This window comes from Apodemus sylvaticus, chromosome 20 (assembly GCF_947179515.1).
Source record: "Apodemus sylvaticus chromosome 20, mApoSyl1.1, whole genome shotgun sequence".
In the NCBI taxonomy this organism is placed as follows: Eukaryota; Metazoa; Chordata; class Mammalia; order Rodentia; family Muridae; genus Apodemus; species Apodemus sylvaticus.
This window is the reverse complement of record NC_067491.1, coordinates 48,398,536-48,417,548: the sequence shown is the minus strand read 5'-3', so window position 1 is coordinate 48,417,548 and position 19,013 is coordinate 48,398,536. Positions and strand designations below refer to the sequence as shown.

Here is a 19,013-nt window from a genome sequence, read left to right as displayed (position 1 = left end):
AGCAGAAATCTGAGGAACTGTATTAAAGGGTCACGGCATTAGGAAAGTTGAGGACCACTGGTTTGGAGTCAGCTGTAAACAGATAACTTTTTCTGACCCAGGGGAGGCTTGCTAGGAGCATCCTAGGAAGTGAAGGATCAGGTGGCTTCTTTATGTTGACCTAAGGAATGATAACCCTGGATGCCAGTCATTTAACATGGAAAATAAGGTAAACGACACCTACTTTATCAGGGCTGGAATATTGTTCCGTGACAACCAGAAGCTTTTCTCATTCTGGTCCATGTCCTCAAAGGCTTGCTGGGATGGCACAAGGACAGTGAGGTTGGAGGTGGCAGACAGCGTGGACTGCAGGGAAGCATTCTGAATCACAGAGAACAGAAAGTGGCTGAAGTAAGGGACATGTGGGCAAATACATGCTGTCAGTGATGATGGCTTCCCAGGAGATGCAACTCCAGCAGTGCTGGGAAGACGCTAGGCTTCCCCTCCGAAGGCCGCCCAGCCATTGGCTCATGACTTACATTCTCTTTTGAGACTCCATCTTTTCTCTTTAATGTGTGGATCTTTATAACAATACAGATTATCCCTATTGGGTCATACTTTGTCACTGTAAGTCTGAACGAACAGCCAGATGAATAGTCTGGCTGTGTGTGTGTGTGTGTGTGTTATGTGTGTATACTTAACTACGACTCAATGCCCAGAAAGGCTATTGTTATGTTTAACAATTAGATAAAAAGAGAAACCAACCCAAAATTAAAAACTGGCTCCAAACCCTTAAATCTTAGAGAATTTGCTGATTTCTGGTGAATACTTCATCAGAACTGATGTTAATTTCTCACACAACAGCATTTAAAACAGGCTGGTGTGGGGCGGGGAGGGATGTGGCCTGTTTAGCCTGCTACTGGGCTGGGTACACTCATGCAGTGAGACTGTGCATGGTGTGGCTACAGGGAAACCAACATACTGAGAGAGGGAGCAGTCCCTTGCCTTGCCACTAGGAAGAGAATCGTACACAGAGCTTCCACTGTGGAAACAAGTAATTCCTAGAATGTTCTGGAACATACAGGGAGCTGTTCTCTGAATAAATGCTGACTGAGCAAGACCTATGTTGGCACTTAATTAAAGGGACAAACACTCTGTTATGTTGTCTGGTTTAGTAAGACACCCTGATCCATTCAGTCAAAGGGGATGGAGGTCCAGGCACTGGGGCAGGGTGAGGTTAGACTCTGGTGGTCTACTCCAGGGGTAAAGAGTAAGCTTTTTTAGTACGTGAGGCATAGAGGCAATCATATGAAGCTCCCCAGATGTCAGCTGTAAGTCCAAAGCTTAGTCACTAATTATGACATAATCACATTAAGCTTCCAAAGAAAGAACTATGTGATAGGTAATGCTATTTTTGTATATTTAAATTGTTTAGAACCCACATACCCAACCTTAACCTGGACCAGCAATTTCTTAGCTTAGCTAAACTTGCTGTCACATGAGTCCCTGGCTTATCAAATCAAAGTCTCCAGGGATGGGGTGACCATCCCTGTGATTCTAAAGTGCCAGCAAGGTAAGGAGCTGCTGCATAGGACCTTTCTCTCAAATACCGCTTCTCTCCTCTACCCCCCCCCCCGCCCCGCCCCGCCCCGCCCCGCCCCGCCCCTAGACACATTTCCAGTGTTCTACTGCGCAAACTCCAGATCTCTAAACCGATTTACGTTCCCAGCGCCGAAGTGCAGATTCAGGGACTCACATTTATCCACTGGTAAAATACAGCTGCTTCAGAGAGGAATGATAGTTCCTTATTCGTTTGTTCGAAGGAGGGCCGAAGGAGAAAGAGAACACAGAGACGTTATCTCAGCACGGTTCTGGACAGCCTGCACCGGCCCTCTGGAGCTGTACCATCTGCAGCGGCAGCCTGCCCTGGCTGATGTGAGTCTGCCTCACACCCAGGGGCCGGACTGTCCTTTAGAGGAGTACTTCTCAACCTTCCTAACGCTGCAACCCTTTAATATAGTTCCTCATTTGGAGGTGACCTCCCCTAACCATAAAATTGTTTTCATTGCTACCTCAAAACTGTAATTTTGCTATGGTCATGGATTGTACTATAAATATCTGTGTTTTCCCGATGGTCTTAGGTGATCCCTGTGAAAGAAAGGGTCATTCAACTCTCCACAGGGGTTGTGACCTACAGATTGAGAACGACTGTTTTAGAGATGGGTGTGCCTGACCTTTTGACCCTGCGAAATGATGTTATGTACACAATTCAAACTTGAGAACCTCACCACAAAGAATAATTATAAAGAAGAAAACCACAAACGCCAGATTGGATAATGTTTTGCATAAAACTATTTTGGATCATAGCTATCTCGGTGTGTACAGGCCTGTGAGCTGCAGTTAGGACGTGCTTGTTCGACCGAGTTAAGTCTAGCTTGCTGGTAAAAGACACGGCCACCTAGGCTCCGACAGCAGGCAGCCTCCAGTTAGAACCAGTGTGGAGCTGCAGGCTGGCGTATGGGGTTCACTTGCCAGGACTTGCACTGGGGTTTTGCCACTGTCTACAGAAGAAGACTACAGTGATAGGCAGAGGTCTCGAACTTTAGTTTATTTCCATGGAAGGGCAGGAACATGGTGGTGGGGGTGGGGGGTGGGGGTGGAGGGTTGGAACTGTTGGAGGGTTTGGGATATATACAATAGATGGGCGAGTCCCAGCTCCAGGGCTGGAGGCACCTTCTTGGTTTAACACGGTGAATGAATGCCAATGAGAAGCCAACGGTGCGACCTCCTGAACATTGGGGTGTGTGCTAGAGGAGTGGGGACTCACAGCAGCCCGGGGAAAAGCACTGGAGTGGCTTTTGGTTTTAAGGCTGCGGAGGTCCTAGGGGATTTCTAGAATAAAGGTTTCATAGGAGAAAAGGAACAAGCACCTGATTGTATCAGAAAAACAAAAAGTATGAGGAAAAAATTGTCAGCATTAGGTCTCAAACACGAACAAACTGCGAATGTGGTGCCTATTAACATAGCAGAGCTGAGCTGGCCAGGCAGTTTCTCCCAGAATCCCTGCATTGGAATCCCTCCATCTCTATCTGCCACAGGGCTCTCCAGGCTGGCATACCCTGCCCCCTCCTGAACTCACCAGCCTAGAGACTGGGCTACCCTTCCCTCAGCTGCTTTCCCTATATAATCCAGTCATTTTGACTAAACTGGTCATTTTGGCCCTTTTATCTCTTGGCCAGTCTCCTGGCCCAGGCTATCCCTCTAGGGACGTGACTCCCCTGCCCTCTTGCTCTCTCTTCTCTCCTCTCACATGGCCCTGCTCAGTTTGGCCGTGTTCCCCCAGGATTCTCCCAGATAGCTCTGCCTCTGGCCATATTTAACCTTTTATCTACAATAAACCTCCTCCACCATACCTAGAAACAGTTACATCCACCTGTTTGTTTATTTCTTTAATCTGGAGCCAAACCCCAGGATTTTGATGGTTTAGATGTGAGCGACATGGGATGAGGAATGATTCTCACCCTTGAGATTAGAGTCCACTGCTGGAGGAGAGTGAGGTGGAGAAGTGGGGTCAGTTGGTTGTGACCTGTACTGCACGGATAAAATAGTCTCTACTGGTGGTTAAGTCTTTGACTTGGCACATGGACATACAGTAACATCTTAGGCAAGTAAGTGTGCTTAGCCTCTGTTTACTGACCTGTGGAATGGGCATCATAATAGCATTAATCCCAGACAACTGTTGTGAGGTTTAAATGAGATGTTGCTGCATAAAGGATCTATAAAGACACCTGGAACACCAAAGGCATTTGTGTGCATGTGCGCGAGTGCGCATGCGCACACACACACACACACACACACACACACACACATACACACATACACACACATATACACACATACACACATACACATACACACATATACAAACACACACATACACACACATACACACACACACACACACACACACACACACACACACACACACACATGACCTCATTCAGGATGGATAAACCCGGGGTGTTCTGGGTACCCATGGGACCCAAGGGGGGGTGCTAAGGCCACCCCATGTAGCCCAGCAGAGGGAGGTCAGTTGCTCACTTGGAAAGTTTGAGACAAATTGGCAAATGAAAGTTTCAGGACTAGTCTGTGTGCTGAAAGTGCCAGGGAAAAGCTGCTGTGGCCTGTGAGAATGAGGGACCCACTCCAAACATGAGGTATCTGTAAAAAAACAGCTGTCTTCATATAAAACTCCGTTGGACAACAGGTCTGCAGGTGGAGCATGTCTACGGTTATCTGAGCTGAGATGTCCATTTTCTTGCTGTGTGTTCTGTCTCTGACTTTGCACTTGGGGTTCGCACTAGGGACTTACCATGAGCACATTTCCATAGCACTGGTCACCATTTCCTTCATAGCCCTCTTGGCACACACAGCTCCAGACACCAGACGAGGTAGACTGACAGGTGGCCTGAGAAAACCAAGATGGAGGAGACAGCTTGCTTTCATATCTAAGATGTTAGACCCAGCTCACTTGTGCCTGTGAGATCTAAGAACTCAGAATTCAGACCCTGGCACGGTATGGGTGTCGTAGAGCACTTGTCTAGTTGCACTTGGCCCTGAGTCCAATCCCCAGTTTTACAGGAAAAGCTACAACCATCTCCCCTGCAAGTTCAGCACTGAAAGATGGTAGAAGCAACCCAGACACATCAGTGTTACAGCAGATTAGTGACAACAAATCTTTCTTTTCATCCCTGCCAGATTTAGCAAATGAAAAATCCGAAGAGAGTTAACTTTGACTTTCAGACAGATGATGAACACATAAATTCATCTTGGGTAATATTTTGGGCCCCAAACCCACTCTCTGTGGATCTTAGATTCAAATTCAACCGCTGCCTAGAATCTTTTCTTGCAACAGAAGCTGCTGCTTCTAAGCTTTGAAATAGAGTGGAGAGTGCAATAGCTGCTCGAATTCTGCTTAGGGAAGCTCTTCAGAGGGGAGAGACTTTGTTCATGGCTAGGCTCAGGCAAGATGGAGCTGTTAGGGTTTGGATATGGATATCTTAGGGTTTGGATTCTCCCCAAAGAATACCGTGTTAATAGCTTGGTCCCTGATCTAGTATGTACAGAGGTGGGAGGAGTGGCCAAATCATGAAGACTCTGATTTCATCAATGTGACTCCACTGATGGGTTCAAAACTTAGTGATGCTACTGGGAGGGGCTCAAAACTTGTAGAGGCTGGGCCTAGTTGGGTCCCTGGGTCACGCTCCTGTCTACTGTGAACTGAGGTACTTTGGTCACACCATGTTCCTCACCACAATGCTCTACCTCACCACACACAGCCCAGAGGCCCTGCAGCCAGGTGACCATGCGCGGAAGCTTTGGAAACCAGAAGTCAAACAAACCCTCTTCCTCAAGGTATTTTGCTCAGGTATTTTGTGATCATGGCAGGACGCAACCACATAGCTTAATTTTTGTTCTTTTTCGAGAACTTTCCGTGTGTTTAATATTGAAGGGAGACATCAGGTAACTCACCAGGGGGTGGCATTTCCCTGTTTGTTCCAAGCATGAAATGACTGGTTCACAATCAATCCCGTTTCCTCGAAATCCTTTCTTGCACTCACATTCATTCTGCAATTCCAAGAACACAGATGGGATTATTGAAGCAAGTGTTCTTAAGCCCGACCCTCCATTATACTGGAAGTCAGACTCTGGAAACCATTACCATTCACCCCGCCTAAAGAACAGAGACTCTAGATTCCAGACTGTTAGTCACTGCATAGAGTCAGCCTTACTTGAGTACCACAACATTCACATACGCTGCCCAGTCATAGCCTTTATTAAACTTTCTGTTAAAATTCTGGCCCTCACCAAGGCCTATAAAGAGAGCTTAGACTCCATGGCCATCACAACGGAAGAGCTGACCCCCACACACAGAGAGAAAAGCTAAGCAAGCCGGGGTTATCCCATGGCTGGGAGCCATGCACAAGGCTCTTGCTAGCTTGAAGATACTGCTTCATTCAGATAATGCCTCCCCACGGAGTAGATGGATTCAAGGCATCACATCTGAACAGACAACCCACAGCACATGGCTCAGATGCTGATGTGGCTTCATGTAGCTAGTAAGTGCCTCTTCTCTGAGGGCTTAGCCCCCTACTCCAGTGGGCAGGGTGCAGGCTGCATGCCAGCCCTTTCTTACCCTATGGGCAGAATATATACTTTCAAATATATATTCTGTGGTCCCGTTGTATGCAGCTAATCAATAAAGATGCTTATGGCAGTGTCGCGATAAAATGGGAAAATTTTCATGCTAATGGCAGACAGTGAACCGGTGAAGCTGCAGTAGATGACTTCAGTGGACAGGAAACTAACAACCTGGTCATGGAAAAGCCAGAAGGAAAAACCGCAGCAGCCCAGAATTAACTTCCTGCTTTATTTTGCCAGCTGTTTTCCATGGAAATGCAACATTTTGACATTGAAATAAAAGAATTTCTTCCATTGGGTTAAACAAGACGGATGTTCTGGGAATTAGGGACCTGGCAGTGAGTCTAAAGAATGACAGAAATCCATTAAAAGGTAAACAGGAAGGGTCCAATCTTAACAAGCTGGAAAATAAGAAACACGGGACTTTGTGGAGCTGCTGGCTTGTGAGGTGCTTATGGGAATGGACTACTGTTCAGAAGGGGTGGGGTGGGTCTTCTAAGAACACTCTTTTTAAGAAGTGAGACACTGGGGTCTTTGACAGAGGATAAGAGAGCAGAGGGAGGCATTCAAACTGAGGGAAAAATGTCAGGGGAGATGAACACAGGTGAGGGGGTGTGTCTGGAGAAGAGTTGTTTAGGATGGACGTTGAAAGTGTATATACACCCCAGTCGGGGTTGATATAACATCGTTCAGTCGAGGGAAGAAGCAAATGGACTTCCATCGTATGGGTTTTACCTTTGACAGTCTCACCTGCTATACAAGCTTTATAAGGTAAATGTATGTATTTTATATACATGTGTACAATATTTTATAACAACAGGAAACTCAAGCACACCCTGTGCTGGTGGGACCCAAGCTTATCAGCCATTGGGATAGCACCTCTGTGTCCCCAACCCTAACATTTCATATATTTGATCTAAACGTGGCTTGTCTTTTAAAAGCAATATTCATAGAGATTAAAGTTAGTATCCATTTGGTGTGTCTAATAATCCTTCAAACCAACTGCAACCTAGTGAAGGCAATCTTAGATGGGGTTTATTTGATTTCTCAAATATGCTATACTCCTCTCTCTCTCTTCCATCTCCCCTCAGGATGTTTAACATTTGTCCGTAGGAGAGGATACACACCCTGTGCATACTGAAGAGTGTGTGTTCCAACCCCAAATTCATGCTGAAATCCTGACCTACAGGACTCTATAACATGACCTTGTTTAGAAATGGGGTAGTTACTATGCAGCTTCTTAAGGTGAGGTCATATTTGAAGAGGGTGGATGCTGAATCTAATGGCCTAGCATCTATATGGAAACAGGAGATGTGTGCACACCGAGAATGCTGTGTATATGTACAGTTGGAGGCTAGGTATTGAGTCTCGATCTAAGATGGCCGGCAGGCCACCCAAGGCTAGGGGAGGGAGCAAGGGACAGGCTCTCTTGCTCCCCAGTATCCTCAGAAGCAGGCACCAGCTGACCTTGACTCGGGCCTCCAGACCATGGGACACAGTATGTTTACTGTTCTCTGCTGCCCGCTTTGTGGTACTTAAGTCCTAGGCAATGAATATGGACACAGAGACATCTTTGTTTTCTTTTCTCAGCGGCAGTCTGTTAACACAAATGAAGCAAAGATGCAATTGTTTACTCAGTGCTCGGGAAGCATAAGCCTGCGGCGGGCTCCTCCATGATTAGACTCCTGGGGGGCTCATTGGTAAGATCATTTGTGCTAGATCCGTTCGAAGGTGCTGCTGCCAGAGAAATCAGTAGGGTAAATAGGGCAGCAGCCAGTAGACAGGCAGTGACAGGCACACCACGTGCTCCTTCTGAATGGGTTTTAAGGCGCTTAGCACTTGGTCACTCATATGGTCTGTCACCTTACACCAGATCGTGTCTCCAGGGTGACTTGTGGACCTTGACCCTAGCAATCTATTGTCCCCACAGCCAAGCTCAGTGGGTCCCAGGAGAGTCAAATATAGGACAGACGTGTGTGAATGCTCACGTAAACATCTGTTTGACGTCACCTGCCAGCATCTGCTCTCTCCCTCTCTAGAAAACACACTCCATTTGGCTTTGGGGATAGCACGCTTCCCTCTTCTGGTTTATAGAACAAAACAACATGGTTAATTCCTTCAGCCCAGGTTCCCACTTCCGGGGAGCTTCAGGTTGGGTTTGTCCCTGCCTGTGCACTTCCTGGCCGTAGGGCCCGTCCAGTTTCTGCAGTTATGAGCATGGGCTGATGGGAATGAGGAGAAATGATGGGAAAGTGTTTGGTTTGAGCCAACGAGAGTAAAGGAATCCTGGGTTGTAATGGGTGTGATCACAAGATGTACTCTATTGTGTCTAAAGGGGACAGGGGTAAGGAAGGCTGAAGTGCCGAGGGCACTCCCTTACCCAGGAGACTGCGCAGAACTTGGGGCCTGACAGACATCCTTCTGAGCCCTGTATCACACTGCACCAACCTCAGCAGTCACACACAGTCTTTATGGTTGTGTGAGCCCCAACTTTTCCTTTTCTTTTAGACCTTTGTTTTTCCTTTCTCATCTTCTTAAAACATTTGGTAAAGCATACTGGACAAAACTTAGCATTGTAAGCATTTTAATAGACAGCTCAGGGGCACTAAGCACACCCGCACTGCTGTGGTTCCATCATTACAGCATCCAACCATCACTGATGTGGTTCCAGAACCTTCCTCATCTCCACACGCTGAAAGCACCTGCTCATGAGGCTAGGTATTGAGTCTCCATCCAAGATGGCCAGCAGGCCACCCTCCATACCAGGCCCTGGCAGCTGCGTTTCTACGCTCTGCCTTTATGAATTTGACTCCAGGAGAAATTTCATTTAAGGGGCTGCAGAGATGGCTCAGAAACCGAGAGTGCTGGCTGTTCTTCCAGAGGATCCAGGCTCAACTCCTAGCACCCACATGGCAGCTCACACCTGCCTGTAACTCCAGTATCAGGGCTTCTGACACCCTCACACTGACATACAGGCAAATCACCAATGCACATAAAATACAAATAAGCTATATATATAAAGAGATTTCATCTAAGAGGAATCACCGATAAAGTCTTCAAGCTCACCCAAAAGCTGTAGCATATGTCAGAGATTCCTTCCTAAGGCTGATTGAGACTGCATTACATGTTGCTTCCATTTTTGATTAGTGTGCATAATGTTCTTAGTATCATGGTTACACCAACATGCCTTGGAGTCCCTGCTTTTAATTCTCTTGGGTAGTTGAGCCACTGGGTCCTATGATAATTCTGCCTTTCATTTTCTGGAACCAAGCCGCTACTTAATTTTCCATGGCCCTGTCACTATTCATTCTCCAGGAATGCACAGATAATCAGATTTTCTATTAAAACCACGATCATCCCAGTGATCCAGATATATCCTCATACTTTCTCCACCCCTGGTTGTCACTGCCTAAGCAGCAACTATTGTGGTCTGAATGAGAATGGTCCCGTAGGCTCAGATTCCTGAATGCTTGCTCCTTAGTTGCTGGAACTGTTTGGGGAAGGATTATGAGGCGTGGCCTTAGTGGAGGAGGTGTGGCTTTGTTGGAGGAGGTGTTTCATGGGTGGGCGTGGCCTTAGTGGAGGAGGTGTGGCTTTGTTGGAGGAGGCCTGTCATTGGGGTGGGCGTGGCCTTGGTGGAGGAGGCATGTCACTGGGGGTGGGCATTGGGGTTTCAAGAGGCTACAACAGGCCCTGTCTGTCTCTGTCTCTGTCTCTCTCTCTGTCTCTCTCTGTCTCTGTCTGCTTCCAAACTGCAGATATAACACCCACTCCCAGCTGCTGCCCCAGCACCATGCCTGGCCTGTTGCCATGCTCTCTACCATGATGGTCATGGACTTATCCCTCCAAAACTGTAAGCCAGCCCCCAATTAAATGCTTTCTTTTCTAAGTTGCCTTAGTTATTGTGCCTCTTCACAGGAACAGAAAAGTAACCAAGACATGATCTAAGTTACTCAGCACAGTGAGGCCTCAGCACTGTATGAACAGACATTGACCCGGAGGGACCTGGAATGCCACCTGGCCTGGAACTTCAAAATCTAATTCCAGGAGAGGGAAGTTTCTGGGTGTCCTGCGCGTTCTTGGCTGCGCAGTCCTGTTTCCTTACATCCTTTCTCCTGATCACTACCTTTCAGTCACCCGAGGGGACTCTCACTAGAAAGACTTCCAAGAGGACCCCTTTGTCTGGTCGTTATGAGCTCCTGTGGAGTCCCAGTGCTCTAAGGGCCAGCCACTCCTTAACTGCCCGCAAGTGTTAGCCTTGCATTGCTCTCCCAGGAGAGATCCTCAGGGCCGCATTCCTGATGCTGGGAAGAGGGAGGAGAAAGAATAGCGCCGGAGACTCCTAAAGATATTTTTCTCTACATATTTCCCTGGCACGTTGTCAGGAGCAGACCTCCATTGGCTGGGTGAATGTCATCCTAGAGTGAAGGAGAGGCATGATCTGCCTTCAGATCTCACCCAGCACAGTGATTGAAGCACAGTGCTGCCCCAGTTCCTGACGTACACAAGGGAATGTGTTGTCTGAGGCAGAAGGCTTGTGGTGGAAGGCCTGGAGCCATCCCAGGAAACAAGGTTAGGCCTTACACTGTGCCTGGCCTCTTGGGGACCATGCATTTCTCAACCAAATAATCTGAAGGTTTAAGAAAGTCCAGCTATAGAACTCACGTGTGAGAGACTGTATCATCATTCAAAAGGGGTATGAGGGAAGATCCTAGTTGTTACCTTCTAGGTCTTAGGCTCCTTTGACCCGATGGAGCATGCCCAGTCTGTTTTGGGGGAGGGGCCGGCACATGGAAGGCAGGGAGTGGGGACCTATCATTTCCATGGCCACAGTCTTAATGTAGTCAGTATCTCTATATGTCTTCTATAATTCCCTAATTTGCAGACAGTAGCCTCTGCTTCTCTTCATGAAATGAAGTCACTTAAAAGTATCAACAATCTATAGAATGTAACAATCTATAGACTGTTCTAGATACATGTGTGTGATCCAAGGGGGTGGGGAGGGAGCCTCGGTGACTGAGGCCTCTCTGAATTCTGACTCTCGTAGTGAGATCGATTGGTTTACTGTGGCACAGAAGAAATCGATAACCTATCGCTAACCTCTCCGGTGCCACAGCTCCTCTTCAGGAAGATAGCAGCACAGTGACACCGATGTCTCAGACTCCTTATGACAGACACTGATGTCTCACACTCCTTATGATAATCAACCCATTCTTCCTACCACAACTGAGGGCAAAGGCATAGCAACTTCAAACCCAAGCACTTCTCTGGTTGTGATAAAAAAAAAAAAGTCACAACAGGAATCCTGCTTCCTCTTTTCTTTCTTCCCCAAGTTACCCACCTGCCCGGGGCCTACATATAAACAGGTGGCGTTGTTGTGGCAGCCTCCGAAGCTAGGCAGCAGACAGTTGTTAATCTCCACACAGTCTCTTCCGTTCCCTGTCCAGCCCCGCTGGCACACACAGCTGTATGACCCCCTGCTAGTTTGGATGCATTCTGCCTGCATGAAGAAGAGCAAAAGTAAGATGCCTGAAACCACAGCCCAGCTGTGCGCAGCGGCCAAGGTCAGAATGGCTATGGAAGAATATTCTAGAAACATATTTCCATAGCCTGCAATGGAAATGCCTGAGACGCTTATTCATGCGAACATAATAAAGCAACTGGGTGATCTCGATAGCAAGATTGCTTGCAATTGATCAGCTAAAGGCTATACCTCCCAACACACTCTGTCACTGAGTCAGCCAGAGATGGCGTTTGTTGATTTACAGAAGGATCCTCAGGAGCAGTGGTTCTCAACCTTCCTAATGCTGTGACCCTTTGAGACAGCCCATCATGGTGCGGTGATTCCCCCAACCATTAAGTTATTATTTCTTTGCTTCTTTATAACTGTAATTTTGCTAGTTATAAATTGTAATGTAAATAAATATCTGATATGCGGGATATCTGATATGTGACCCCTGTGAAAAGGTCATTTGACCCCCACCCCTCCCAAAGAGGTTGCAACCCACAGGTTGAGAACCCGTGTTCTGGAAGCAGGCACTGCGATTATCTTTATTTTACAGATGGGGAAAGAGGTACCTCCCCAAGGTCACACAGCTACAGAGAGAAGCAGGAGTCTAGGACGCCATGATGTTTGGGGTCCAAGCTCCTCTAAGCTATACTGTGACTCTCGATCCAAGGGAGTGATGGTTAATATTGTCAACTTGACAGCATCCAGAGTTGCCAAGCAAATGAACCTCTGGGCATGTCTGCTAGGGAGTTCTGAGATAGGTTAACTGTGATGAGAAGACTCACCCTAAATGTGGTGGCGCCATGCCATGGGTTGAAACTCTGGACAGAATAAACAGGAGAATGTGCTGAGTGCCAGTATGCCTCTCTCTACTTTTTAACTGTGGATGCAATACGGCCAGCTCCCTGGTATTTTTGGTGCCCTGACTCACTCAAGATTATACTCTTGAAGTAAGAACTAAAACAAGCACCTTCTTCCTGAATTGCTTTTCTTAAGTATTTTGTTACAGCAGCAAGGAAAGTAGCAAAATCCACAAAGACCACAGGAAGGGAAGAGAGGTCCTGAGGTTGTTAAGGTCGGTGGGGCTCAGTCACTGAGAAATCTGGTGGGCAGGGCCTGAAGTTGTGTCTAGATTCCATCCCCCGGCCCAGGGAAGTCCCTGAAAGGGGTTAAGCCTGGGAGAAATGATATAATTTGCTTCAAACCACTCTGGCCACATATACCTGGGGAGTTTCAGAGGAAGCAAGGGAACAAACGAACTGTTCAGCTGTGCCTAATGGGTGAAAGCGGTAAGGTCAGGTGGCGGCAGCAATGCCTGAAAGACACTAAGTGGAGGTGGCCGTAGTAACAGAAGCAAAATGTAGGCAAGTTCCTTAATTCTCCCGAGTCGGTCCTTAGTAAGATGGCGCTAGCCAGAGCTACCTCACTGAGAGTAAAGGAGATCAGATACACGGAGTCCTTGGTAGCCATGAAGTGTGAAGCAAAGGTGATTATTCTCAGTACCTCATCTTCCCAGAGCCCCAGAAGACCAGGATTAGGGGAGAGTCACAGGGAACACCCCCGGGGGACCTCTTTAAATTCAAAGTTTGGAAGGACAAATGCCACATGTTTTCTCTTATACTTGGATTTGAGATTATAAGTGTGTGTGTGTGTGTGTGTGTGTATGTGTGCATGTCTCCGTCTTGGAGCTAGGAAAGGGGCCATGACAGAGGAAAGGAGACTGCCCTCTTCTCGGGGTTTCTTGGTTGTACAAACTAATGGGTTTCATCATGACATTTCTTGTACATATGTAATATACATCGACCATCTTCAACGCTCTCCTATCGCACGTTCCTCCCATGCCCTCCTCCTCTCTCTGCTCCTACATTGTTTCTATTGTGGAAAGAGCAGAGGGAAGAGACTGCTGGGACATCTGCGACAGGAAGGTAGAAGGGGGCTGGTGAGTGGGGGAGAGGGGGCCAAGGTAGAAGGGCAAGGAGACAGAAGGGGGCTGGGGAGGAAGAAAGACAAGATAAAGTGTATATGAAAAGGCCCCCAAGCCCCATTACTTTACGTGCTATTTCAAATACTCTGAAATTTAAAAAAATCTGTCATTTTGAATGTGCTTTGTGAGTATGAGTCAGGCGCTGCTTTCTGGGATGTCTCTCCCTCAGGATGTCTTTTAAAAGTATTAGGTCACAAAACAAGCCCCCAAATGGTAGTGCTGATGGCTGTGTAGGGTGATGGCTCTGGTCCCACCTGGGCTGGGTTTGCCAGGAAACAGAAGCCTAACGCATTTCCCAGAAGCCCTCAGAGCAGGCTGAATGCCCCTGTGAGCACCTCCTCTGTCTGAAGGAGTATCCCTGCCTAAGCTGCCTCCCCTGTCATACACCCACATAAAAATAAAACCCAGCAAGCTTGTAGCTGTCACTGTCTTCCACTATTCCAAGGTAGCATGGCATGTTATCAGCACGGAAGGTTATTTTTCCCCCCTTAATGAACTGCTTTTATCTCTGTGCAGAGCTCCTGCTGTGCCTGCTTACACAAAAGCTCTGAGAAACAACACTCACATTAGGACTGCAGCCTCCTCCGGAGGTCAATCCTAGGCAAGGGTCCTTCTTAGAACAGAGAGTTCCATCTCCTTCATAGCCTTCATTGCAGACACAGCTGTGGGAGAGAACACGAAAAATCAGCCTGATATCTAACGCTGGCCATGGAGGTGCATATCAGCAGCTAGGGAGGAGCCAGAAATGCCTGGGCCAGATTAGCTTTGAGCAGGAAGCCTGGGTGCAAACGTGGGTGGATGATTTTGGGTGCTGGCTGTCAAAGCTGGCTGGGGATTCAAGCCCTACCTTAGCTATTGTGTGTCCCACCTGAGTCTCTTCGCAGCGGGGGTCGGTATCGGCTCACTTGGAAAATGGGTCTGATAGTTGTGGGAAGTTTATTCTCTGGTACCACTAGGTACAGTGGTGGCAGCTACCCTGCTCTCACTGTTTATACCCTTCTGCTCTGGGCTACTTCGAGACAAAAATCTGTGGTACTGGTCTGAAAATACTTGAACATATCGATCAGGTGAGAGCTCTCTTGCCTTCTCTGGTTCTTTACCACACCACCTTCACACGCATGTGTGTGTGTGTGTGTGTGTGTGTGTGTATCTCCTGTGAGATGACAGTTTCTGGTCTCATTCTCCTTTCAGAAATCCCTTTCAAAATATCCTACCACAACACCTTTTCTATTTAATGTGGGCCATTCGCTCCTTCACTGTTCACTCATTCATTGGTTGGATCGATATCTACTGAATGTCCTCTGATGGGGACATGGCTGCCACATGGCTTCCCCCAAGCCTCACATCCTCCTGAAACTTCAGCATCATATGCTTAAGAAAGCTATCGACTCTTTGCACAGGATCAAGTTTCCTAGAGGAAATGGATTTGTCTGGCATCCATATAAAAAGAGAGCTTGAGTTCTTCCCACACCAGCTTCTGAGCTGCCCGCGGTCATGCAGACCATGCGACAGCCCACTGTGGGTGATGCAGGAGGCTCCGAGGGCTTGTGGCGTATACATGGATATGGTTTCCAGTCCCTTTGGGTGGCACATTTCTATCATGTAACCACAGGAAAGACGTCAAGTCTCTGCCTTGTACAGCCTGTGCAGCCTGCTCTCTCGGGGGTGACAGCCCCCCAACCCCATCGCCCAAAACAAGCTAGTGACTGTTCTTACTGCACCAGAACCCAATTGTTTATAACCTTCTGCTCTGGGCTAGTTTGAGACAAAAAACTGTGGCACATGTCTGAAAATACTTGATTGAACATATCGATCAGGTGAGAGCTCTCTCCCCTTCTCTCATCCTTCACATACCACCTCTACTACACACACACACACACACACACACACACACATACCCTGGCTCAATACCACCTCTACTACATACACACACACATACACACACACACACACACACTGACTCAATACCACCTCTATTACATACACACACACACACCCTGGCTCACCTCTACTACACACACACACACACACACACACACACACACACACACACCCTGGCTCAATACCACCTCTACTACATACATACACACATACACACATACCCTGGCTCAATACCACCTCTACTACACACACACACACATACACACACACACATACACATACCCTGGCTCAATACTACCTCTACTATACACACACACATACACACACACACACCCTGACTCAATACCATCTCTACTACACACACACACACACACATACACACATAAACACATACACACACACATACACACACACACACACACACACACACACACACCCTGACTTAATACACACACACACACACACACACACCCTGACTCAATACCACCTCTACTACACACACACACACACACACACACACACACACACACACACCCTCTGGCTTACCTGTGAGGGATTATCTAGGTTAGGTTAGCCTCTCGGCACAGCCATGAGGGATTATACTGTAGGCTATCTGAGGCTCTGAGTTCTACTCTGACATGGCCAGTACCTCTTCAAGGCCATGGGCCTCCGAATACAGAGGAAGCAAATCGAGCACACAGGTTATCTCTCTCTGTTTTCTGCTGAGGATCCCATGTGGCCAGGAGCCTCAAGCTTTGTCCCCACGGTGTCCCTGCCACGATGGGCTGTCCCTTGAAACTGTGAGTCAAAACAAACTCTTCTGTCTTTAAACTGACTTCTCTGGGTATCCTGTCACAGTAGCAAGACAGACCAGTCTTCTTTCCTCTCTCCCTCCTTCTCTCCTTCCTTCCTTGATTGCTTTTTGATACTTTTAAAAGGCCCAGGCCCAGAGAGCTGAAACAAACCACCCAATTTGTCTCTGAGTTTCCACACAGGGACTTGACCCCATGTTGTCCAAGTCCATGACTACAGTGACTATATACATAGTGGGACACACACACACACACACACACACAGAGAAACAGAGACACAATGGACACACACACAAACACACATACGTATGTACATATACATAGAGACACATACACAGACAGACCCTCAGAGAAACACACAGAAACACACACACACACAGACATACATAGACACACATATACACAAGCACACACATATACACACAGATATAAACATACATACACAGAGACAGACAGACATAGATATACATAGCTGCAGGTACACACGGACACGCACATAACATATACACACATGGACACAGACAAAGACATGCATACACACAGACACATGTATACACAGGCACATGCACACACACGAGTGCACACAAACACAGACATATATGCACACATACACACACACACACACACACCTGGCTCAATACCACTTCTACTACACACACACACTCACGCCCTGGAGATGTAGTTGTAGGCATGGTACTGGTAACACAACTCAGGTCCTCTGGAGGAGCAGCAGCAAATGCTCTCCAGGCTGAAACCTCTCTAACACCCCTCCCCGCCTTTTTGGACTTTGGGTCTTGCTGTAGTCCAGGCTGTCTAGACCTTCAGCAGTCCTCCTGCGTTAACATCCCAAGTGCTAGAATTGACTATGCACACCCCGGCCTGGGACACCATGCTCGTGTATTTTCTGTTCTTTTGCTCCCTACTATTGCCCTGTTAGCTAGGGTACTTCACTACTAATAAGGAAAGTGAAACTCAGAGAGGTAAGCCAACTTGCCTGAGGTCACACAGCTGCTGCATTTCAAAGCAAGTGGAACTGAGATTTAGATTCAGCTCATGGCTTCTACAAGATCCACAGTCAGCTGAGCAGAACATGTCTTACTTCATAAAGCATTAGAAATGGGCTGGCTCCACCCACAGGTGACACAGTAGCCCTGGGCTGTGACCTACCTGGCTGTCGCATTCCTGTATTCACAGGTGGCATGGATGTGACAGAATTGCACATAGGGCCCACAGGCTGACGTCTGCTTGTCACAGAGCCTCCCAGCCGTGCCTTCTCGGCATGTCCCTGACAGGCAGGTTCCATCGCTGTCCAGTCTGTTATCACATGTCCCATGGACACACAGGCAGGCTGGAAGAGAAGGGAAGAGGGCGTTCAGGGCTCGGAGAACCATTTCCCATCGGAGCACAGTACCACGGAGGTTGGGGGCCATCTTCCCCGAGCAGCCCACTGCTGTCAGTCAGAGCTGGGTTGAAGTCAGGGTCCCCAGCATTTCTTAGAGTGCCTTAGGGAGCTGACCATCCCCCAGCCCCTGCCTGGAGGAGGATGTATTTGTCCCCATTGTGCTTTCAATGTATCTGTGGAGGGTGGGGGTGGGGGTGGGGCCGGGCTGGGGAGGAGATGATTTTTGTGATATGGTAAAAGAAGTCAAGGATCCTAATTTTCAACGACTTCCTGGTTGGAGACGTTAGCCACGAAGTTTCTAACTGTACTGGCTGGTTCTATGTGTCAACTTGACACAGGCTGGAGTTATCACAGAGAAAGGAGCTTCAGTTGGGGAAGTGCCTCCATGAGATCCAGCTGTGGGGCATTTTCTCAATTAGTGATCAAGTGGTGAGGGCCCCTTGTGGGTGGTGCCATCTCTGGGCTGGTGCTCTTGGGTTTTCTAAGAGAGCAGGCTGAGCAAGCCAGGGGAAGCAAGCCAGTAAGAAACATCCCTCCATGGACTCTGCATCAGCTCCTGCTTCCTGACCTGCTTGAGTTCCAGTCCTGACTTCCTTTGTGATGAACAGCAATGCAGAAGTGTAAGCTGAATAAACCCTTTCCTCCCCAACTTGCTTCTTGGTCATGGTGTTTGTGCAGGAATAGAACCCCTGACTAAGACAGTCACTCTCTGGAAACATTCTAGAATACATAGATAAGCTTCCATCTGTTTGGAGAACTCCAGATAGGCTCATGTGTTAACTCTCTGCTTTTATTCACAGCAAACTAGTGATAATTCGTGGTCAGGTGTGGGCCCTGACTTCATTCGAGGCCCTGGACTGGCTCTTCCCCATCAACCACCGTTGGTTCCGGGAAGCCGGTACATTCTACTTTACAGATGAGCAGGCAGGGGCCCAGAGAGTTGAAACAAACCACCCAGTTTGCCAGAGTTCCCACGCAGGGACTTGACCCTGTACTGTCCAAGTCCACGACTACAGTGACTGTACACAGTGGGCCACAGTGTTAACCAGCTCTCCCACAATTCCTATCATCTTAAAGCTTAGCTATTTTACCTTGTTTCTGAATATTAGTATCTAGAAATTTCAAATCGGGGAGCTTAGTTCACGCAGAAAAGTGAGGAGCTAAGTTTGGTTTCAGAATCCACTAACAACAACAACAACAACAACAACAACAATAACAACAACAAAACTCAAAGACCACCCAGAC

The 19,013-nt window shown here is 47.7% G+C and overlaps 1 protein-coding gene across 1 annotated transcript in view; it reads right to left on the bottom strand.

Annotated features, from left to right (window-relative positions):
* The window catches only part of Stab2 (stabilin 2), a 181,219-nt gene that overhangs the window by 87,142 nt on the left and 75,064 nt on the right, over window positions 1-19,013 (bottom strand). The window contains exons 23-29 of the mRNA XM_052165556.1: window positions 17,534-17,714; window positions 14,239-14,335; window positions 11,522-11,680; window positions 5,512-5,607; window positions 4,352-4,447; window positions 1,736-1,783; window positions 224-360 (exon numbers count right to left, since the gene is read on the bottom strand). Of these exons, the coding sequence (XP_052021516.1) occupies window positions 224-360; window positions 1,736-1,783; window positions 4,352-4,447; window positions 5,512-5,607; window positions 11,522-11,680; window positions 14,239-14,335; window positions 17,534-17,714 (814 nt within the window). The remainder of the gene's footprint in view (window positions 1-223; window positions 361-1,735; window positions 1,784-4,351; window positions 4,448-5,511; window positions 5,608-11,521; window positions 11,681-14,238; window positions 14,336-17,533; window positions 17,715-19,013) is intronic.